Source organism: Puma concolor, chromosome E4 (assembly GCF_028749965.1).
Source record: "Puma concolor isolate L17-30 chromosome E4, mPumCon1.1.hap2, whole genome shotgun sequence".
In the NCBI taxonomy this organism is placed as follows: domain Eukaryota; kingdom Metazoa; phylum Chordata; class Mammalia; order Carnivora; family Felidae; genus Puma; species Puma concolor.
The window spans coordinates 28,450,385-28,474,144 of NC_141683.1; the positions used below are offsets into that span (position 1 = coordinate 28,450,385).

Here is a 23,760-nt window from a genome sequence, read left to right on the forward strand (position 1 = left end):
CATGACCTGAGCCAACATCAAGAGTCCAACACTTAACTGACTGAGTCACCCAGGCGCCCCCAGAGAATTTGACTTCTAACGAGGGTCACTTTCTAGGCTACTTATGCTGTCAGTTTTAGGGACACCCCATGATTTCCCCACTTACCCTCCTACTACCACATTACATCTCCCCACCTCTGACTGTGTGTCAATATATGTGTTTATACGCACACACACAAACACTCTGTGCTCATCTCAGCATCCCCCAAATCTAAACATTCTGGGAGTGACCAAGGCCATTGTCCAAGTTGGGCTAAGCTATATTTGCTCCCAGAAAACGATAACCTATAAGAATCACCTTATAAGGCATCCAGCCAGCTCAGTCCATAGAGCATGCAACTCTTGATCTCAGGCTCATGAGTTCAAGCCCCATGTTGGGTGTGGAGCCTACTTAAAATAATAAATAAATAAACATAAAAAGTTTTACATATATATATAAATTCATATATATATATACATATATATGTATGTATGTATATGTATATACATATATGTATATATGTATATATATATGTATGTATGTGTGTGTATATATGTATATATATGTATGTATATATATGTGTATATATATATATATATATGAATTACTTGTTTGGGGAGAAAAAGGAACAGGTCTCTTAATATCATGGTGGCACCAAAAGCATCATAGAGTCTTCTCTCCCTGCCCCTCATTCCCTGACATCTATCTCCCCATGTCACTCAGGCTGGAATGGAACAGCTTCACAACTTTAATTTTTCACATCCTTAGTGATTTATCTCCAACTCTGAGCTGCTTCTATATCTTTGGGATTTTCCTCCCAGAGGTAAATATGCCTGATTATGAGACCGCCAACCTGATTAGCTTTCACCACCAGCCTTACACAGCTCACATCGTACCCCATACTTTTGAATATCTCCTGATTCACCTGCCCTTCCAAGAGATGGCCCAGCAAGGCAAAGCTGGTACAGTATTGAGGCATTCCCTCGGGGTCATAGCCCAGCTCCACTTGCCCCTTCTCTAGGGCATGCTTTCCATCCACGATGGTGCCTGTCAACACTTGCACTCTGCTCAAGTTCGCTGGATGCTTCAAAATGACCGTCAGGTGGTTCCCTGCACTAACATTTTGGGTCCAGAAGAATGACTCATCCAGAGTGTAGGCCTTCCAGGGGAAATGAACATCAAAAACCTTCATATCTGTGAAAATGGCTGCGGGTGGGTTGTCAGGACCATAGGGGTTCTTTCTCCGGACTGGCGTGGCCTTCTGACTGTCATTGGAGGTATAGTAGGAGAACCTGTGGTAGAAAAGGAACGGTCTGCAGAGGATTGGGTTTTTCTGAGCTAGGAGGGTACGGAAGTGGGGGATCAGTCTGTCAAGGGGCTTTTCCTTGTAGAAGAGGAGGAGGAAATGAGCCAGGAGTGGGAGGTCCCTGCTGTGGAAGAGTTTGCCGAGGAAGCCCATATTAGAGAACTCCAGTAGCACCCATGGGTTGGACCTCATTGTGTCCACCTTCCAATGAATGTGGGTGATAAAGTTGGGGGCACAAAGGACATTGTCCTCCAGTAACAGGAAGTATTCAGAGAGCTTTGCGGCAAAGCTCATGAGGAAGGCATGATCTCTATTCTGCTTGGAGTAGAATTCCCCACGGTGGGCCTCCTTCCTCGTGTCATCCGTGGTGCGGTAGGCATCAGATGGAGTATGAATCAGTAGCAGCTTCCCTGACAAGATCTGTGGGCTGAAGAGGGTTGAAATATGGGCAATGGTTTCTCTGAGACCGGTGAGGTCAGAATGTGCCAGATGAACCAGTACTGTGAGACGTTTCTGCTCGATCTTAGAGGAAGCACGGAACAGAGAGACCAGGGTGTACAAGAGGCCGCTTTGATCTGGTCGTGGCACTGAGGAGATCCCCACTGTCAGCCACGCTAAGGAGAGGCAAAAGAGGGACAATTGTCAGAGTACGTCGGGTTTGGTAGTGAAGGTAGTCAAAGGGTTAAGGGTTGGGATGCTCTCTGGGACCTTCTCTGTTCCTTTCTTCCCTCTTCTAGTTCCCATCTGTGCTCTCTTTTGGTAGAGGGGGTGTTTAGATCATTGCTGCTCAGAATATGGTCCTTAGTCCAACAACATCAATCTTATCTGGAAGCTTATTGGAAAAGCAGAATCTGGGTTCCTAGATAAACTGCCTTTTAACAGTATCACCAAGTACCTTCAATGCACGTTAAAGTCTGAGAAGCACTAAACTAGGTGATGCTGAGTCCCTGTGGGTCCCTTTGAGTCGTCTTTGAGCCAGAATTTTGTAGCACATGGTTTAAGTGCTCAGGAGTATTAGCTAACATTATAGTTACTATAATTCTTTTTGTTTTACAGTTCACCTTCCCAAAGCTCAGCTTTAGGTGAAAGGAAAAGTGCTTCTCCAAAAGTCAAGAGCCCTACGTTCTTGTCCCAGTTCCACCACTGACTGTGTGACCTCGAGCAAGTCCCTTCACTCCTGAGCTTCGGTCCTGATTCACAAAACTGAGGGATTTGGACTATGGCTCTAAGGCCCTTCTAATCCAAATGTTCTCTAATCCGGTGATTCTGCCTTCCTGTAACAATGATCTTTTCCCTCCTTCTTCCTCATTCCTGAACTGTCTGCCAGATTCCAATATTCCTGGGAGCAGTCCTGCCTTTTTTCCTCTCCCTTCTTCTTTCCTTCCTAGCTACCTTCTCCCTGATGTCCCTACTTCCCTCAGGGTACCCCACTCCCCTCCTTGGAACTCACTCTTTCTTCTCTGCTGAATTGTCTTAATATACTGGAAGGTATGATTCTGCCAGCCTTCCAGCAGTCTCACATCTTTTCTTTTGCCATAACTGTCCTCCTAGATCATTGACAAAAAGCAAAACATGTACCTCCTTTCATAAAAAGAAGAGTGTTTAGCCCCCTAGAGGATTCTCATAAGCTTTTCCAGGAAAGAGGAACTCTCCCTAGAGTGAGCCCAGCACATTCTCGGGATGCCTGACCACTGGCCAAAGCAATGAGGGCTCGAGCACTATATGCTCTCTTCCTTACCTTAACAAATATTGGGGTTGGGGGAGCAGCTTCTTTATGGACCGATGGGTCCAGGTTCATATCCCAACTCCCTTTGGAGCTTCCTGCTCGCAGGTGCAAGGGAGCAGGTGCTTTGAGAATCTACCTGTCCACACCATTCCCTCCCTACATCCTCAATTCCCACACTGAGAGCAAGGGTTGCTACTTGGCCTTTGAAAGCCATCACGTTCTGAACATCTTCAGTTTCCCTGGGGGTTTTCAAAGTGACGAGGAGCCACAGGAATCCAATGCCCACTGAGGTTATGATGCCGCGCCTGATGGAACACCGCATGGTGTCTGATGGGATACGGTTCCTATAGGAAAAAGTCAACATGTAAAGCAGCTGGGGACTCTCCCCATCCATCCATCCATCCATCCATCCATCCATCCATGCCTAGAACTTCTCCTTTGTCTCCTGGAAGCTTTCCCCCTCACAATCCCCCATATTCTATCCTTCCCCTTCATCATTGTTAACTTATTTCCAAAGCCTGCCTTCTTATCTGAGTTGGGGACCTGATGGAATATAGCCTTATTCCCTGACCTAAAGAAGGAAGGTCACCTGTCCTGTGGCCTTTGTTGCTTTCTCTTTATAGGTTTGTTTGGAGATTCAACTTTCCCAAAGTTTTCCCTTTTCAAATTTTTTTTTTCAACGTTTATTTATTTTTGGGACAGAGAGAGACAGAGCATGAACGGGGGAGGGGCAGAGAGAGAGGGAGACACAGAATCGGAAACAGGCTCCAGGCTCTGAGCCATCAGCCCAGAGCCTGACGCGGGACTCGAACTCACGGACCGCGAGATCATGACCTGGCTGAAGTCGGATGCTCAACCGACTGCGCCACCCAGGCACCCCAGTTTTCCCTTTTCAAAATGATGAAGGTCAGCTGGGGCTTCAGTGATGAGGCTCCTTTATCTTAGGAAACAGATGGCCACCACCTACCCTTGCTTTTTTAAACAAAAGTCAGTTTATTAAAATAGCTGAACTTGGGGTGTCTGGGTGCCTCAGTCGGTTAAGTATCCAACTCTTGATTTCGGCTCAGATCATGATCGAGCCCTGCACTGGGCTCTGCACTGACAGTGTGGAGCCTGCTTGGGTTTCTCTCTTTCCTTCTCTCTCTGCCCGTCCCCTGCTCGCTCGCTCTCTCAAAATAAATAAAATAGCTGAACTTAAAGTATTGCTAAATACTAAGCAATGTGGTGCCTTTATTACTCTTTAATAAAGGATATCCTTAATTTATTCCAACCTTTAATCTCATTCACATACCTTGATCAGAACATGAATCTGTTAACTTAGAATGAAAAAAAATCCTTTCATGAATGTTGAGCTTTGACTTCAGGCTTATTCAGCCTCAAAAGCACTTGTCTACTGCTCTCTTCCTCTGTTAGTGCCTTTTCTCCGGTGAGAATGTATTTCCCTGGTTGTTTCTAAATGATCAAAGGAAAGGTTTTAATATGCCTCGTCACCTGCTCTTGATTCTGTCCCCTTATACAGTCAGTACACAAAAGAAAAGAAATTGCAATTGATAATTTCTGTGCTCCCGAGGCTATAATATTCTCCAATCTCCCTGTTTTCTGGATCCTGCCAGTGCAGCATTTTGATAGAGGTTAATACCCTTCTCTCCCTTAGCCATTTAGCTTCTTGATAAGAATTATAAACATAAAACTTATACGTGGTAGGAAGGCTTCACAGAGTAAACTTTTCTTACCTGGTTTCCTTAAGTCAAGACTTTGAGTCACTTAGGTGATTCAGATACAAAGCCCTTGATGTCAAGGAGGTGGGCTTCTTTTCTCTAGGACAAAAATACAAGGATACATCCCTTGATTAAAAAGGCTGTACAATGACAGCTGAAGGAGTTCACTGCCACAGCCATAGTTCAGTTCTCCTCTGCACCTCCTGTGTCATTTACCAGTCACAGCCAGAGTACTGCCCTCGTTTAGCCCCGTGAGTCCCACAGACTTCTGGGAGAGGCAGGAGAGAGAGAAAAAGAGGAGCTGGGGTGCGGAGCGCCAGTCACTCAGGTGTAATGACAGAGAAGGTGAGGCCAGGCAGAGCAACCTGAGGCCTCTCCAGCGTTCCGGCTTGGAGCTAAGCTCCCTCTGTGATGTTACCCTTGTGTCCTCTCCACCTACTCCCCTACCATCGCAGGGATGCGTGTGCCGGCCTTACAGGGGAGCGGCGTGTGCTTAATTATTGCCAGCTATTATTATTCATTCCAAAGACCACCATCAGCATCTTTTTTTTTTTTTAATTAAAAACAATTGTTCTAATGCTTATTTATTTTTGAGAGAGACAGAGACAGAGCTTGAGCGGGGGAGGGGCAGAGAGAGAGAGGGAGACACAGAATCGGAAGCAGGCTCCAGGCTCTGAGCTGTCAGCACAGAGCCCGACGAGGGGCTCGAACTCACAAACCGTGAGATCATGACCTGAGCCGTAGGCGGACGCCCAACCGACTGAGCCACCTGGGCACCCCACCATCAGCATCTTTTAACAGAGAAAAGAGATACGGGGAACTATCAAACCTCCCCTCCACCATGCCCTCCACTTCCCTGAACCTCAACTCCACACTCTCCTCCTCAGGGAGTTGTGCCCTGACTCCCACTCCCCCTCACCGGCTCAGGGTGCTGCACCCCTGCAATGACCCTCTTTCTCTTCTGCGTTACCCTCTACTCCCTCTCTGCTGGACCATTCTCATCATCTTGACCAGGAGCTCTACTATCTCCCAATGGGGAAAAAAAAAAAAAAGCAAAATTCCTCTCTAAATTCATGTTCTGTCCAAATTCTGCCCATTCCTCTGGAACCCCAACACAGCACAACTCCTTGAGAGCATTGCCTTTATTATTTAGCCCCACTTCATTTCACGTTTTCTCTCATCTTACTCAACCTCTCTGCAACTTTTGACATGGTTGACTACTTCCTCCTTGAAATGCTTTCTTCCCTAACATCATTCTTGCCCGCACTGACCATTCTGTTTGTTTCCTGGCTCATCCTCTTCCCAACCTATAAATGGAGGAGGATCCTAGGACTCAGTCCTTGGCTCTCTTCCTATATGCTCTCCTTGGGTGATCTTACCCAGTCCCATGGTTTTAAGTACTATATATTATACATGCATGTGTGTGTATAACTATCTTCATATATACAATATATGTGTGCGTGTGAGTGTGTGTGTGTGTATACATTATTCCATATCTGTAGGCTTTTACATATATAAGCTTGTGGGCATATACATAGATATACACACATGCTGATGACCCAGGGCAGATCTTGTCTGCAGCCCTGACTCCTGTCCTGAGCTCCAGGTTACTCGACTATTGAACATCTCCATTTGGATGAATAAAAGGTATTTCAGCTTTAACAGAGTCAAAACAGAAACATAGATCTTCATATATCCCCAATCTTTCTTTTAAATAAGTTTTTAAAGTTTGCTTATTTATTATTGAGAGAGAGCACAAGTTGGGGAGAGGCAGAGAGAGAGGAAGACCCAGAATCCCAAGCAGGCTCCAGGCTCTGAGCTGTCAGCACAGAGCCTGACGCGGGGCTTGAACCCACAGACTGTAAGACCATGACCTGAGCTGAAGTCAGACACTTAACAGCCTGAACCACCCAGGTGCCCCCCTATATCCCCAATCTTTTCCTCCACAAGCTTTCCCCATCTCCCTAAATAGCACCACCATTTGCCCATTTACTCAGGGGAAAAATCTAGAAGCCATCCTCGGTGCCTCTCTCCCTTGAACACTCTACGTTCTATCTAATCAGTCCTGTTACCGTTTCCTCCAAAATGCATCCACAGCATGACCTTTTCGCACAACCTCTACCACTACCACATGAGTCTGGGCCACAGTCGTCTCCTGCCTGGACTATTGCAAACACCTTCTAATTGGTTCCTCACCTCCGCCCTCATTCTCCTGTCATCTATTCTCCACATGGCAGTGAGAGAGACCTTTTAAAATTGCAAACCAAATGCTATCCCTCCCTGGCCTACAATTCTCCAATGACTTGTGGCTGAAAGATGAAACCCAAACTCCTGACCATGGCCTACAAGATCCTGTCTGATCTAGCCCTTTGCCTGCCTCTTTGACTTCATCTCCCCCGACCCATTGGCTTTCTTGTGGGGAGGAGCATCATCCCTTGGACATTTCAAGCTCTTTGCAGACTCAGGTCTCCATATATGGTACTCCTCTTCTTGGAACTATCCTCTGTAGAGGTCCCAAGAGCCATCTTCTTCCCAACATTCAAATGTGAGCCCAGATGCTCTCCCTGCCTGCAGTCACTGTGCCTAAAGTAGCCACTCACCACGCCTCCCACCCAGCCTCCCATCACTCCATCACATATCCTGTTTTCCTTAGCATTGATTTCTACCAGAAACCATCTTACCTGTATGTGTTTATTGTCTGTCTCTATCCACTAGACTAGAATATAAGTCCTTGGAAGGCGGGGACTTCGTTTTATTCAATGCTATGTCTACAGCATTTTGCATAGTAATTGGCCCAGAGAACATGCTCAACGAGTATTTATAAACTCACTAATTGTCAGGCATTATGTGACAATGGTGAGTGACCATGTATTTCTTCAACAAACACTGTGCTAGGTGTCAGGGACACCGCAGTGCCAGGACTGTGCGGTGTAACAGGGGAGGGCGATATGTGGGTGATGGTTAAGAGCACAGATTCTGGACTCAGACAGCCTGGGCAGAACCTGGTTCTGCTAAACTTCTTGGCTATGTGACCTTGGCTAAGTGACTCAGCCTCTCTGAATCCCAGTCATTCATCTAGAAAATGAAGATAAAAATGATGCCTATTCTCAAGGGTTCTTAAGAAGATTTTAAGAGATCATTCACACAAAAATGCGTAGCACATGGCAAACATTCAATAAATGTTAGCTTTTTTATTATAAGGAACAAGTATCGTTTTCAACCATGATGGCACTGTCTTCTTTTCCCTCATATCTGGGAGGTCCGCCTTACTTTAATTCCTAAGCCTTCACCCCAATTTTACTTTTAGATTCTTACACTGATGCACAGCACTTTGAGAACCTTTCCATAGCTTGTCATTTGATTTCCGCTTCTCTGAGGGCTTTAGAGGAGGCAAAAAGTTGAGGGAGGGAGGAAATATTAAAAAGCAAGGACACCCCCCAGGTCCCTCATCAACATTGCAGTTATGGGTTGGCCATCTATGACACTGTGCTTATTGCTATCGTATGTCCTGGGTGTGGGCTCCAGACTTTGCTGGAAGTCAGAGTTCTCCTTTAAGCCCAGGAGGCTGAACCTGACCCACAGGGTAGGGATGGAGCAGGAGCCCACCTCCATTCCAGCATTTCTCTCTGGGTGCCTCAGCTAGTGCTCCCTTGGCAACCATTGTTCTTTCTGAAGGTCTGAAGTGCATCATCCCCCTAGCCTCTCCAGAGCAGGTGGCTCCACACAGAACATGGTCTGATCACAAGCTTATTTGATTGGCTCACACACTTTTTAAAAAAAAATTTGTTTGAAGATTGAATATGTAGAAACTAGGGGAATTTGGGGCGCCTGGGTGGCTTAGTCGGTTAAGCATCCAACTTTGGCTCAGGTCGTGATCTCACGGTTCGCGGTTCGAGCCCTCTGTCGGGCTCTGTGCTGACAGCTCAGAGCCTGGAGCCTGGAGCTTCAGATTCTGTGTGTGTGTGTCTCTCTCTCTGTCCCTCTCCTGCTTGTGCTCTGTCTCTGTCTCTCAAAAAAGTGAATAAACATTATATGCTAACTAATGTGGATGTAAATAAAAAAAAATAAAATTAAAAAAATGAATAAACGTTAAAAAAATTAAAAATTAAGGGAGCTTGTATAACAACCTAGACTTTTGGCCTCTCTTGAAAAATTGCAACTAGGGGCGCCTGGGTGGCTCAGTCGGTTGAGCGTCCAACTTCGCTCAGGTCACGATCTCACGGTCCGTGAGTTCGAGCCCCGCATCGGGCTCTGTGCTGACAGCTCAGAGCCTGGAGCCTGCTTCAGATTCTGTGTCTCCCTCTGTCTCTGGCCCTCCCCCCGTTCATGCTCTGTCTCTCTCTGTCTCAAAAATAAATAAATGTTAAAAAAAAAAAAAATTTGAAAAAAAAAAGAAAAATTGCAACTTGCTGCCACCCTGGCCTGACTTAGTGACGGCCCTGGTAGCCGGACGTGCATTCTCAGTTTCCTACTCTACCTGGCTGACTTTCCTCATTTACCTTGCCCCCTGTAGGCATTTGAGTCTTTGGCCACTGCTCCAAGTCAGGTCTTGGGAAACTGAAAAACCATGCTAGATCCTGGTTTTATAGCAGGCACCTGTCTGGGATAAGGTGCTAAAAATATGAGGCACAAAGTGATCCCTGGGGTTCAAGTGCTGTGGTCAGGGGTAGGAGGAAAATGAATCGATTGCAATGAAAAACGGACGGAAGAGAAACGAGCTGATGACTGATTTTGTATATGATGTGGTCCATATCCTGGAGGACTTACAGAAGACATGAGGGGGGAGGGGCAGTGGCCAAAATGTAAGATTATACGGGTACCAGTAGAGAAAACTCACTGCTTGGTCTAGATCATCTTGAAAGCTGCCCACTCAGCAGGAAAAACTAGCTACAGAGCAGCATTTTTCAAACTGAGGCCGCAATCCGTTCATGGGTTATAAAACCAGCTTCATGGGTCTCGATCAGCATGTTTGTGTATCACTGTGTAAGGGCCAGTACTGTTTTGTGAAACTTTTGTGAAACTCTTGGTATATAAACACAGTCAAGAAGTGTGAAGCCACTGAGGCTTAGGGGAGAGAATGGATACATGTTGGCAGGTTAAGGGGCAGCGGGTGTGAGATTCTGAGCTTTAGAGAAATCACCTTGATGTTTGGGGATGATCAAAGGCTTTAGGATCATCATTCTAGTCCTAACGCTGTTATTATCTGTGTGGCTTTAGCTAATTAACCTTTCCGAGTCTCAATTTCTCCATCTGAAAAGCGATGACACTGAAACCCCCCTACCTTATAGTGTTGATACGTCTAAGAGACTACGTACCCCCAGCCACTGGCCCTGTCTTATTCATGTTAGAACAGTATTTCAGGTTGTTCATATATCACCCCTTCCTTCCAGGGGAGAGAAGAAAGAATTACCATTTAGCATTTAGTGTGTCTGACCCTGTGTTGGCCACTCAACCGGATTTGGTCAACACTGAATTTCAAATGAGCGTAGGAGATTCGGTAGTGCTTCCAGAAGTTCTGACATAATTAGTGTAGAAGCCATTTTCTTTATGTTGGAAGACTTTCATCGTGGACACAGAGAATTCCAAACATTCCAACTATCCAAGGCCATAGGGCATGCTGCGAGGGGTGCCCCAGTCCAGAGACCTTAGTTGGGGTGGTGGCGCCCCAGGATGAACAGGGAACGTGAATTTCCCTCTGCCTCTCAGCTTCTCTGCACAAGGTTGCTCTGAGAAAGAGTCTAGGGCCTCTAAAGTGGTCCAACCGGAAGGGGAGGAAACACCCTGAAGCCCTGTGTGGGTAACTCTGCCCCTCCCCACCCCATGGGCAGGGCTGGCCACACACCGTGGGAACTGCCCCACTTGCCAGTGTCTGTTGGAGGCTCCCTGGGGACGGGGCCCAGGCAAGGGCCTAGCTCCTGGGCCCCACACCCTTCACACCCAGGTCAACCAAAGCGCTGAACCCTGGATCCCCTTGGTCTGAGTCAGCAGAGAAGGGATCCCAGAACTGGGGAGGAAGAAAACATGGGAAGGAGGAGAAGATGGGGATTTAGTTATCAGGTGTCTCCCCAGGATCCAGACCCAACTTCCCAGGGACAGAAGCCCAGAGATGAGACCCTTGTCGTGGGATGAGCTGATCTGAAAAGACAGTCCCCACAGCTGGGGGTAGGGCAGAATAGGGAACACAGAAGTCCCACACAAGAGACAAGTCTAGCAGAGGAGGAGGGTTTGCTGGTTCCTGGGAAAGGAGCATGGCAGGGAATGGGGGAAGATGGGTTTATCCCACTATGTGGGCTCCCCCATCCCCCACATACTGATCAATTGTGAGATCTCTTCCTGCTTCACCTGAGCAACCAGATGCTTCTCCTGTCCTGTCCAAAGCTCCATCCTCAGCCAGTAGGAGCTACAGACACTCAAGGTCACTTCCCTTCCCCTTGAACAAATATTTGTGAAGTTTCTACCACGTGCCTGGTGCCAGGGCTAGAGACCATTCATTACTCCTTCCCTCCAGCGGCTCCAATCCGGAGGAGAGGCGGGTGTAAGGGAAGAGGGCAGTGTTAAAAAGACAAATCCCGAGTTATGATTGCAGTAACAGAGAGTAGTAACGAGACGCTGTGGGAGTACACGAAATAAATAAAACAGGGAGGCCAAACAGGCTGCAGCTCATCTCGAGATCTCATGGATTGTGGGTTTCCACAGGGGACATCTGACACCAAACATTCCAGGACACCAAAAGTGGTGGGGGAGGGAGAAGATGGCATTGAATCGGAGGAGCTGAGACAAACTGTGAAGAGTCTGAGGAAAGGCCCGTGCACTGGGGAAGTTGGGGGGAAGGGAGAAAGAGAGGAGAGGATCAGCAGGGCTGGGAAGGGAAGGGTGGTGTGAGAAGGGGTGCAGTGTTTGGAGGGCGCAGACACTGGGGGTTCGGGGCGGAAGGCAGGCGCACCGCAGACACCGGGAGCCCGGGAGAGTGGTCGGAGGCCGCGGGCTGCGGAGGGGGTGGAGAGCGGCCCCTACACGTGCGCTACGTGCTGCGCGGGCCACCGCCCCCTCCCAGGCTGCTGGGGAGCCGGGCCGGCCCTCCGTCCCGGAGCCCCGTCCTCCGGGAGAGCGCGGGGGACTGGCGGCTGGAGGTGGGAGGGGAAGGGAGAAAGTCGCTCTCCTAGTTCGCAGCCCTGGAGCGTGGTCGTCCCGTCGCCGAGACCGGAAGGAACGCGGGGAGCGCCTCATCACCAGGCGGGCGGATCTAGGGGCGAAGGCTGCAGATCTGGGGCGCAGGCCGGGGGCGGGGCGGGCTCGCGGAAAGAGGCCTGCGGACGGAGGGGGCGGATGAGGAGGGAGCCCCCTGAGGACGTGTCCAAAGGATCTGGGGCAGCACAAATAGGGGTAGTTTGGTGGACGGCGGCCCGGGTGGGGCGGAGTGTTGTCCAAGAGTAAGGAGGGGGTTCCTGGAGACGTGGCACTCGGAGCGGGGCTTGGTTCCGCTCCGGCTGCCTGGGCTCCAACCCCGCTCTCCCCGAGCAAGCCAAACCGGACCCCGCCCAGGCCTCGCTCCCGAGGCCTCCGGGAGACCCAGCCCCGGGACCTCCGAGCCGGGGTTGCCCAGGTCCGGCCTCTGGGGCGTCCGGCCAGCCCCAGACGAGACAATGCGGCCCCGGCCCCGCCCCCGGAGGCTGATGCGGCCCTGGCCTTGGCCAATCACTGCCTGTGGCTAGGCTCTTTAAAAAAAGAAGAGCCGGCCGCGGTGTGGCTGTCAGCTGGGGAGGGATCCCTCCGCCCATGTAAACACACATCATAAAGGGCAAGGGAAGCGTCTTCTGCGGGGCGGGGGGAGTTGTCGCCTTCCCGGAGAGCCCTCTGGGTCCCTAGGTTCCCCTGACTACCCTGGCAACCGCCCCCTCCCTCAACGTCACATCGGGTCCTCGGGGAGCCAAACAGCTGCTGCTAGATCTGGGAGCAACAAAATCTCATCACTTAGGGTCAATACCGGAAATGGAGAGAGCTTGGGAGTTGGGAGCGTGAGGGAGTTCTAGTACACGGCTGAGGATTGGGAAAGATTATCCCAGGCCCATTCTTCCTGTGCACCTCAGTTAATAGTCATTACTGATACAAGTCTAGAATTTTTCTCAAAGTTATACTTATCCGGCTTGAAGGATGCCAATGTTAAGTGTGAAAATAGTCTTAACGTTCTCCCAGGAAAGAGCACATGACAGGAAATCAACTGCAGCAAAACCCTCAAAAGCAAATACACCCATGGCAAAGAGCAGCAATGATTCTTCTCCCCAACATTTTATTATGGGAGAATTTAAAATATTCAGCAAAGTTAAAAAAATTTTGCAGCAAATTCCTCTACACCCACCACTTAGGTTCTACCATTGACATTTTATTATAATTTTATCTCATCTCTATCTTACATTGATGACTTTTTCTCTAGTAGGATGCCAGCTGCCCCTTGGCTTAAGTCTCCGTTGCAGTGGGGAGCAAAAAAGGTTTATGTAGGTCCGAAGCCCTAGAGAGCCAAGAAAAGGAGTACCTTCTGCAAGGCCCTTTTTAAACAAACAGTTTAAACATGGGGCCCCAAAACACGGGGCCAAGTATCTCTGGGAAGAGTTTGTTGAAGAGGAGGCTTCTCTCCTCCCCACTTTTTAACTTGAAGAACCCTTAAGGATAAGAGAGACTTCTTTCATCTGGGTGAATCTGAAAACAGAGCTAGGACGCTGTTGGTCCAAATGATACTTCCATGGGTTTGGCTGCTTTCTGGATGAAAGAGATCTTTTTAGTGTTGAGGTCCTACTTGTTAAATTTCCTCTCTCCCCTTTCCTGGGCAGGACACTAGGCACTCACCCTACATACACACACCCCACCCATGCCTCAAAAATGTTCTTAACTTTTAAAATTACTTAACCTCTCTGTGCCTCCATTGCTTGCTCTGCAAAATAGGGGTAATAGTAGTACCTACCCAACGGGATGGTTGTGTAGATTCAATGAGCTAATACACAAATACACGCAAAGCATTTACAACAATGCTTTCACACAGTATTAGATTAGCATTAGATAATTAATAGCTATCAGTCATATGCTAATAACTCTAGATTTACATCTCTATTTCTGATCTCTGCCCTTCGGATTTCTACTATTCAGCCTGTTGGATATTTTCAACTGTACCGAAGAAGACACGTCAAACTCAACATATCCAGAAGTGAACACATGATCTCCCTCCTCATACCTCCTCATTTATATAATCTAGGGAAATGCATTGGCAATGCCCGTGCACCAGCAACCATTCAGGCATGTACCTAGACACCTGAATCATCCTGGATACTTTAGTGTCCTTCCCCAATTTATCACTATGTCCTAATTTTATCTCCTACATTTGCATGCATTCTTCCGAATGAATAGCACTGCTGCCTTAATTTAGGCACCATAGTTTCTCAACTGGATTGTTTTTAAAGTCTTTGGCTTCTCTCACGCTCAACCTTGCCATTATTTTGCTCCCGGACCACTCTTTTCTCTGTAACACCTCTCATTCCAAAAGATAGAGTCTCTATCACTTGTTAGCTGTGTGAATTTGGGCAAATTGCTTAAACAACCTGTGCCTCACTGTCCTTATTTGTAAAATGGAAGTAAGAGTACCTGCCTCAAAGGGTTGTTGTGTAGATTAAATGATTAATTATGCAAAGCACTTAGAACAGTGCCCAGGATATGCAAGTGCTCAAGAGTGTTAGCTTATTATTAACATTATAACTAGTGTTTTCTCACCTCCATTTTGTTCTTACTTTCAAGCCGGTCCCCCTACTAGAAAATCCTTCCCCATTATGCCAAATACCTTCGGCCCCTCCCCAGGTTTTACTAAGTGTATATACTTCTGTCATGGCACCTACCACAGTGTACTGACATGACTGATATAATCCATTTATGTGTCCGATTTTCTCCACCAGAGTATTAACTTCTTGAGGGAAGGGACTCTGGCACGTAGTAAATGGTCAATAAATGTTAGCTCCACTGGACCGTAAGGATCAACTTCATCCCGAGGCCGAAGGCCCGGGCCCCGCCCGATTCGGGGGCGGGGCCGGGAGCTCGGCGCGGGGTGGGGGTGGGTGGGGGTGGGGGTGGGACTCTTTTTCCTCGCCGTGGCGGCGGAGGCGCACGGCGTGGGTTAGCGGCAAGACGTCGTCGGAGGAAGGCTGAAAAAGCCCAAGGTGCTGCCGTTGCTAGTACAAGTCGGACTTGCCGTTGCCGGAGTCGTGTCTGCACCCGTCTCGGACCCAGCGCAGCCCGCCGCCGCGGTTCCGGAGCCCACCCTGCCCTCGCCCGTGCCCGACCCGCGGTGATGGAGCCGGCCACCGCGCTGCCCCCGGGCCCGCGCCCGGCGCTGCCCCTCGGGGGTCCGGGCCCGCTGGGCGAGTTCCTGCCTCCCCCCGAGTGCCCGGTCTTCGAGCCCAGCTGGGAAGAGTTCGCGGACCCCTTCGCTTTCATCCACAAGATCCGGCCCATAGCCGAGCAGACTGGGATCTGTAAGGTGCGGCCGCCGCCGGTGAGTCACGCCGGCACCCCGGATCCTGCTCGCGGCTGGGGGAGGGAGGTAGGACGCGCGGGCCGGGGAGGCCCGAGGCGCGGGGGGCGGGGAGCGGGGGTCGCCCCGGAGGCCGCGTCAAGTTTGGGGCTGCCCCGGGGTCGGAGTTGAGGCCGGGGGAGGAGGACGGGGCTTCTTCAGGGTGGGAGATGGGGAGCGTGGGAGAGCGGGCGCTTCGGCGGTGCCACCCCGAGGGCCCCGGGCGACGCGCGGCCCGAGCGGACGGGTGTGCGGCCCGGCCGGGGGTTCGGGTTCGGTTCCGGATGGAGTGGCGGCCGGGGTGGGCGAGGGGGTGCTTCCTGCCGGAGGCTGGCGGCGGCGCGGGCGAGGAGGCGGGCGCCGGGCCCGGCGCTGCTCGGCGGGCCGGGGCTCGCCTCCTCCCCCGGGGTGCGGGGGTGTGTGCTGGGTGGGGGTGGGGGACTTGCGAGTTGTCGTGCGCGGAGGAAAGTTTTCAATATGGCGGCGGGAGCCCCTGGTCCTTTGTGTGGTGGCGGCGTCGGCCCGGAGCGGCCCTCACCTGGGCGCCCCACCCCGCGGGCCGGGGCACCCCCTTGCCCCCCGGGCTCCGGGCTTCCTGCTGTTCCCCGGGCCGGGCTCGAGGAGGGGGCGTCCAGCGCTGCCGGGGGGCGGGGAGGAGCCGCGGGGCCGGCCCCGGAGCCGAGGTGTTGTGGGGGGCGTAAGTGTGTGGGGGGCACTTGGGGGTGGTGGGGGAGCGGGACCGGCGGCGGAGGGTCCGGGGCCCGCCCGGCCGCGCACACACCCGACTTCTGGCCCGGCCGCCCGGCTCCCCGGGGAGGTCTCGGCTGCGCTGGTGGGGTGGGGGGCGAGGCCGTGCGGTAGGGGGACATGTCAGACCAGGAGACCTGCGAAGCCGTAACGCGCACTTCCCGCGCCCCCCCACCCCCACCCCAACCCCCGGAGGCTGAAATGCAGCCCCGCTTCAGCCCTGCGAGTCGTGCCTAAAGCGCCTCGGGCCTGGGGGCTGTGTGTGTGAGGGGTGGGGTGCTGCTGAAGTCATCCCTAACGGCTCCAACGTTGGCTCCAACGTTCGCTGAGGAGAGCCCGGCCGGCCCTCCGCTGGCCCCCACGCCCGCCCCCCCACCCCCGGCTGGAGCTGGGTGCGCGTCGACACCCCTGTTTTTTTGCCCACCTTGCGGATGGTCGGAGTCCGAGTTGGCCTAAAGGACGGTTGGACGGGCCGGGACCGTTGGGAAGGATGTTTAACTGCCTTTCCTACAGTTTAAGAATCTTCTCCCCACTCTTCCCCGCCCCCCACCCCCCACTCCACCCCCACTTCCACCCCCATTGGAGGAAGATTCCCCCCTCCCATCCCTTTCTTTCTTAAGCTCGCTCTTTGTAATGACATTTGGAGTTGCAGGGGTTCTATATGTAGTCATTAGGGTTTGGAAATCAGTTTTGAGGGAGATCTCTTAATACGTCGTTTCTCCCGTCTCCCTTCCCCCTCCCCCCAAAATTAAAACACGGACACCGTACTTTGGTTTTTCTTGGACAAGTTTGAAAATGAAGATGAAATCTATGCGGCAGAAAATAACTGGTCAGCTCGTATGGGGGAAATGTTTGAAAATAGAACCATTTCTCTCAAGTGGACAAGGTTGATTCTTGTTGCTTAAGGGACGTGCATTTCTTCTAGAGTGCAAAGGGGCCTGCAGAAGTTACAGCCGGAGCTGATTAGAGCCAAGGTTTTAATTCTTGAAGAATAGGTCATGTTTCAGACATTTAGCAGTTTAGTTTTATGCCATATGCTAGGAAGGGTGAGTGTGGATGTTGTACATTTGCATTAGTGGGATTTTAGTCAGAAATGAGGCAACTTGGTTAAGTTCTTGGTAACCAAAATGTGTGAAGTCTGGTTCCTGGGAGTGAGAGTTGTCCTCCATGTTGGTATTGTGGTGTACAAGGGCTGGGGTAAACCCTTTATCTTACTTTATTACCCTGTGCCTTTTCTAGGGCCCTTTCCCAAAAAGATAGTGTTGGCTCTGCTTAGGTTTGGCTACCCATTTCCTCATCTTGGCTAGGACAGGAATAGTAAGCTTTACAAAATGTGTGCTCATGTTGCCTTTTCCCATTCTGAATGTCAGACAGACATGATGGCCACCATTTTGTATTGAGAGGAGTAGATTCTACTGCCTGAGGAAGGGTGTTAAAGAGGCACAAATAATCTACAAACACAACCAGTGCTCTGTTTTGGAGACCTCCTTTGTGTGAGGGGGGCTTTCTTCGTCCTTTGTTTAACAAAACTCCTGTGCCAAATGGAAAGAGTTTGTTGTTGATATAACCACAAAAAGGGAAATCTTTCCAGAAGTTGTAGCTCTTGAAGAAGGGTCTTGTTGGAACAAAGGTTTCTTAAGAGATGTAAACAGTCTTTGTTTCAGAAACTGTTTTGTTTTAGGAAGCTGTGAACAAGTGGTTTCATATAGTTGAAATAAAGCAACGACAAAAAAATAAGAGGTACGAAATACTGTCCAAGGCCATGGCTGTATAATGCCTGTGTTCTAGATGATTTTTGTTTGCTAATTTTTTGGAATACAAGTGGCTGTGTTAAAATGGAGATTGGGTCTGTTGGTATTTGTCCGTTGGGAGGTTAGGGGAAGAATTGTAAAGCACTTCCATTTCCTTTTGTTCTTATCTTTGTATCTTTAATTAATGGTACTTACATAGTTTCAGTTTATAGCTGCTTTCTGTGAGGGTCCTAAACTGCTTTGCTTTTGAAAACTTGGGGTTCACAGAAATTTGTGAAAATATGGTAAGGTAAATGTGATAAAGGATAATAAATCACGAAGACTGCTAAATCCGGAGTTAAAAGTTTAAAGAGGGAAATAAATGTTTTTCAAATTACATCGAGCACGTAGGATAACCAGGCTTGTTTCCTGGGCTTAAAAAATTTTTTTTTAAGTTTACAATTAATCTGACCTCTGGTTTTGCTACCTTTAAAATGCGCATTTTCATTTCCTCTTGATGTACTTAGATGTCTTTTTAAGGACAGATTTTCCGTGCCGCTATGTGGTATTTGGAAATGATTAATTTTAGGAGTGTAACTATTAGGCAAAAAATAGTTGGCTGCTCAGTAAATACTTTTTTGAGTCTCCCAAGTTTGATTGGAATATATTTGATGGCTTTAATAACTTTCTTTGTTGCCCTCAAATGTCTTACATTTGGCCACAGATAGACAGATTCCACAAATTTCTTCTGTGGCAGTGTCCAAAAATCAGGGATTTAAATCAAACCCCAGATGGCACAGTAGACACATTTTTTTCAACTTTAACTTCCTGTGGGTCGTTAGTTTGATCCCTTCATTTTATAGCTAAAGTGTAATACTCTCAAATGTTTTAATATAGTCAGCGTCTTTGAGTAGGCCTGCTGGTTCTACCATTAGGAACAGGGTGGAACTTAAATACACATTTCTTTGTATGGTTAGAGGTGTTAATGATACGGAGCTCATTTACTCTCATTCCAGCCTATCAATCTCCTTAATTTTAGGTTTGATTGACTTTGGCCTAACCCTCTCTGTTTTCCCATTTCCTTTGGTGTCACAGTATTTTTCTCTGGTTGGGATTCTTTGGCCACCTTAGACCCGCTTAACATTTGGAGAAAAGGCTTATCACTGGAAACATCCTTGAATGAAGGAAGAACTTATAATGACTACTGAAAAATAACAGCTTTATTTAGATATAATTCATATACCATACAATTCATCAATTTAAAATGTTTTTAGTTGTAGTTTTAAGTAGTTACAGAGTTGTAAAACCATCACCACAATCAATGTTAGGACATTTTCATCACCCCCAAAAGAAACCCTGTACCCACTTGTATCTGCCTTTTAGGACAAACGTAGGACTATACTGCTCATAAGAAAAACTTTTTTCCTCACTTAGTAGGAGGTTGGATTAAGTCCTACAGATGTAGTTCGAAAGTTCCTTAAACAAAGCAAAAACAAACTTCATTTGTTATAGTTTTTGAATGGGCGTTTAGTTAAATTTGATCTTACCAGTGGTAAATTGTAAATTGGTCACACTAGGAGCCACAGACCTATTCACCTAGCTGTAATTTTGTTGACCTAATCAACAAAATTAATAGGCTTTTAGAATAGAATGTGAGCGATATTACAAATACATGAGGCAGCTTAAGATTCACATCCCCACGGGGAAAAATTTCCCTACCAGTGATTACAGGACTTGTTTTTAAACATGCAGCCTAAACCTCTTTAAAGAGCAAAATAAATAGAGAATTGCCTTTGAAAAGTGTTAACTAAATGTGTTAAAGCTAGGTTTTGAATTCTTCTGTTATTGAGATACAATAATAAGAAAAATTAGGGAAAATTTGTTAGCCCTCAGTTTCATTCTTTGTCTCTCTCAGGTACTTGAATTTTCTTTATGGTATGTTGGCTTAAATTTAAAAGTATTTCTGGTTGATAGAGTAGCAGAACTCATTTATTTGTTTACTTTGGGGCACAAAAACAGTTCAAGATGCTTAGGATACTTTAATAGGCAGACAGAAATCTTCCAGGGAGAGAATTTTCTTTTAGAAAGGAAAAAAAAATACTGTAACCTATTTGATAAAAAATTTGACTCTGGTTTATGTGCTGTAAATGGGATCTTTTTCTAGACTTTTGTAACCTCTTGTTGTCTTAATTGGACCCCATTAAAAGTTGGCTATAGAAGAGGATAAAGGGAAAACTCGTGCCCCCACTCCCACCCCCCCCCCCATGAAAGTGCTAATTAGGGTCCTAGAGTTTAAGGTTCCAGGAAGCCTACTTGTGTATCTCTTTCCAAAGGCCATATGTAGGTTTTAAAAAACCAGGAACCCAGAAGATCTTTGCTTTCTTCCTTGTACAGACCTTTCCGTTTGATTTGTGTTGATCTGGTGGTGTGATGTTTTTTCTTCCTTGCTAAGATATTCTCTGGAGATTATGCTCATATACCTTTTTTAAGTGCAGAAGATCATTGCCAACCTCAAAAAAAGTTAAGTGGAATAAATACTGGGAATTGAAGGGCTATCTATACTTTTGTTTCTGAAATTTTTGTTAAGTTTGGGTCACTTGAAGAGGAATCACTAGAGGCAGTGTTGAGTCCCTTTGGGGTAAGTGGGTGGGTAGAGTGGTACTTTGGGAAAGCCATGTCGCTGGGCTTCTCCCATTTTGCTTTATATTATTTAAAGTTTGAGAAACTTGTAACTGGGTTTTAAAGTCTGATTTGTGAGAAACTTGTTCGAGATGTGAGAATTGTATGCTGCGTACAAGGATTTTTTTTGTTAACAGCTGTATGGAATTAAAGACAAAAATTAGATGAGATGTTACCTTTGTACATCTCCACAAATTCTTCCAAAAATGCTTCTTCTGTCATTAACTATTAGATGATTTCTATAATGAAGGTGCTTTTTACAACTCCCAAGTTTATGAACCAGACTAATGAGGAAAAGCTGCCTCCAGGGCAGCGAGACCTTTCTATTCCATAATTGTGTGATGTTTGGAACAAAAATGTGGAATTTGACTAAATGCATTCTTAGGAGTTCTTTTTTTTTTTTTTTTTTAACATTCAAATCTTTCCTTGTAGACCACTGCTCTTAAAGCATCATTACCTTACACCTTTAGATGTGGCCTAGAGTCATCTCATCTGTTTATCTTTTTTTTTTTTTTTCATGTAAACTTTCTTTCTGGATATAAAGATTACTTTGCTGTATCAAAGCCATCACTTCAAGAGTTCAAATGAAAATTCTTCTATTAAAATATTCAAGCATTCACAAAAACATAGAGAATATAATCCCTTTAGCTATTTTCCTGGATATAGGAGAGCAGAAAACAGAGTAGCAGCAGTGGGGTTGAGAGTAAGGTAGTGACCTTTAGTTGTAAAGAACAACTTGGCTTAGCTTTTGTTTTATTCAGGGAACGAGTGAGATTTGGGCAGTTAGGAACGAGGTTTCTAGCCTTTAGTGAAGGTGGTCACCTTGCCCAATTAGGATAGGGATCGTATTTCTCAGTTTTTAAAAAATTTAAGTTTTTTATTTATTTAATCTCTACACCCAGCATGGGGCTTGAACTCATGACCCTGAGATCAAGAGTTGTGTGCTCTTCTGACTGAGCCAGCCAGGTGATCCTGTATTTCTCAGTTTTAAACAGTGGCTTCGTTCCTTTATTACACATTTGTTGGAACCTGTGCAGAAACTTGACCGTCTTCAGGCCAACTCTTGGCATCCAGAAGTTTGATGGCAGTAGTTGGAGTAGGTGGTGGTTAGAGGGCATTCTCCACAAGCATCTTTCCGTTCTCTATTTGCCCATTTTCTTTATCTGTCTGCTAGACTATCTCAATAGAGCTCTGGGAGTCAGGAGTAACCAAAAAAGTAGAGTTAAGTCCCTTTCTGGAAAAGGAGTTTTAAGGAAAGGAGAATCAAAAGGGTCTAATGAGTTGTTGGTTAGGTTGTTAGGTTCACTTTTCTGTTAAGAATGGTAGTGTTTGACTTTCAACTTTGATGGTGCAGTGTCTGTTGTAGCAGAATTGCTGATTAACATTTCTGTGGCATCAAAAGTTTAAAAGGAACAATTTAACAATCAGGTCATTGAAAAATATTTTCTGTCAATAACCCCTTGAAATCTAATTGCTTTTCCCACCGAAATAGTAACTTAATTTCTCAGATGGGAAACTAGTTAAACAACACCAGGCAGAAGATCACATAATGAATGGCTTTTTAGTACTTGTCGATTCTATTTCACTTGGTAATGTGTTATTTTACAGTAGATGTGAAATTTAAGGAATATTTTGCATGGGTGAAAATAAGGTTTATCAAGGGGCGTGTATGTGGATTATTACTTTTTAGAAGTCTATACTTTTATTATGTAAAGGAAGGGATATGGTGTTTCTAGATTTTAAAAAATAAATGAGTGGAGTCTTGACTCTAATTCCATCATGACCTTGGACAATGTCATTTTTCTCCCAACGTATGCCTTCTCATCTGCTGTAAGGGGATCTGACACTGACCTAGGGCTGCTGTCCAGATTAATTAATTGATGGATTGCAAGGAGCTTAAATCCCAAAGCTTTATTTGCTCACTGCTAAGAAGAGTATGGGGACAGATTTAGTGAGACAAGGGCTAGTGCCAAATACATATCCCTCCTTTTCCCCTACAGTGAAGGGATTTTTAAAAAGTGAAACTTGAAAAGTGAAAAACTAGCCTCAAAACTACAGTATATAGAATGTAATTTTTCTCCTGGCCTAGGTAGAAGCTTGTCTTTACTTATTTATTTATTTATTTTCCTAGATATTTCAAAAATTGGTGAGATTTTAAAAAATTAGTGAGGGGGCACCTGGGTGGCTCAGTTGGTTGAGCCTTTGACTCTTGATTTCAGCTCAGGTCATGGATCCCTGCCTCGCATCAGGTTCCGTGTTGAGGGTAGAGCTTGCTTGGGATTCTCTCTCTGCCTCTGTCCCTCTCCCCCGGCTTGTGCATGCTTGCTCTTCCCCTTTTCTCTAAAAAAAAATAAAAATAAAAAAATTAGCGGTATCAAAATCTTTTTCAAGTAGAGCTGTTATTTCAGAAAATTTGCAGGTTCACGTGTTATGTGTGTGTTGTGTACTGTGTGTATATAGGCAGGAGTTTGTATTTGGTGAGCTTTGTGTTAAGAGATGTTTAAAATTATTTTAATTTCTCTTAGTATGAGATGGCTGTGATGCTGTTGAAGCCCTGCAAATGGAGGGCGTTATATCTTACCTAACAATTTAAATAATGCCAATGCTAGCTAGATAGGAAATTGAGTTAGTACATCGAGTCTTTAATATTCCACAATGATTTTACTTATCAAGTGGTGAGAGAAGTAAAAGAGGTGGCAGGGAAAATGTTTATTTTGATCCTCAAGACAGAGCCAGATTATATTTTATTCTTTACTAAAAATTAGGCAAACTTAAAAAAAAATAATAAAGTGAATGAAAACTCCCATACAGACCTGGGTCCCCTGTTTTTTTTTGTCCAAATATGTCTTGTTATTGGACCCCATAACATTGCCTCTTAGGTGGACCTATATATACTGTGTTTCTGCTAGTGTGGTTTTTTTGTTTTTATCCTGAATCAAGCAGTTTACTCAGTATTGTTTTGTAAATAGACTTTATTTGGGGTGCATGGGTGGCTCAGTCGGTTAAGCGCCTGACTTCGGCTCAGGTCATGATCTCACGGTTCGTAGGTTCGAGCCCCGTGTCGGGCTCTGGGCTGACAGCTCAGAACCTAGAGCCTGCTTTGGATTCTGTGTCTCCCTCTCTCTCTGCCTCTCCCCTACTTGCGCTCTGTCTCTCAAAAATAAACAAACATAAAAAAATTCAAAAAAATAGATTGTTTTTTTATTTATTTTGAGAGAGAGAGAGAGAGTGACAGAGAATCCCATACAGGCTCCATGCCATCAGCACAGAGCTGATGTAGGGCTCG

At 46.8% G+C, this 23,760-nt stretch overlaps 2 protein-coding genes across 4 annotated transcripts in view; one reads left to right on the top strand and one right to left on the bottom strand.

Moving 5' to 3' along the window:
* Window positions 1-749: 749 nt before the first annotated feature.
* On the bottom strand, window positions 750-16,553 carry LOC112857910 (alpha-1,3-mannosyl-glycoprotein 4-beta-N-acetylglucosaminyltransferase-like protein MGAT4E). 3 transcript variants are annotated; one of them, XM_086693815.1, is made up of 6 exons: window positions 16,490-16,553; window positions 4,785-4,868; window positions 4,343-4,503; window positions 3,248-3,395; window positions 2,776-2,872; window positions 750-1,939 (listed from the first exon to the last, which is right to left on the bottom strand). In XM_086693815.1, exons 4-6 carry the CDS (start codon window positions 3,371-3,373, stop codon window positions 792-794), a joined length of 1,371 nt encoding a protein of 456 aa, XP_086549941.1. In that variant the 5' UTR covers window positions 3,374-3,395; window positions 4,343-4,503; window positions 4,785-4,868; window positions 16,490-16,553; the 3' UTR covers window positions 750-791. The 3 variants fall into 3 exon arrangements, with proteins under 3 accessions (XP_086549941.1, XP_086549940.1, XP_025777044.2); XM_086693814.1 differs by lacking the exon at window positions 16,490-16,553 and adding an exon at window positions 14,648-14,858; XM_025921259.2 differs by lacking the exons at window positions 4,343-4,503; window positions 4,785-4,868; window positions 16,490-16,553 and having other exon boundaries at window positions 3,248-3,709.
* Window positions 14,946-23,760, top strand: part of KDM5B (lysine demethylase 5B) — a 79,392-nt gene continuing 70,577 nt past the window's right edge. Inside the window, exon 1 of the mRNA XM_086693813.1 lies at window positions 14,946-15,300. Coding sequence (XP_086549939.1) covers window positions 15,097-15,300 — 204 coding nt within the window. The 5' untranslated portion in view covers window positions 14,946-15,096. The remainder of the gene's footprint in view (window positions 15,301-23,760) is intronic.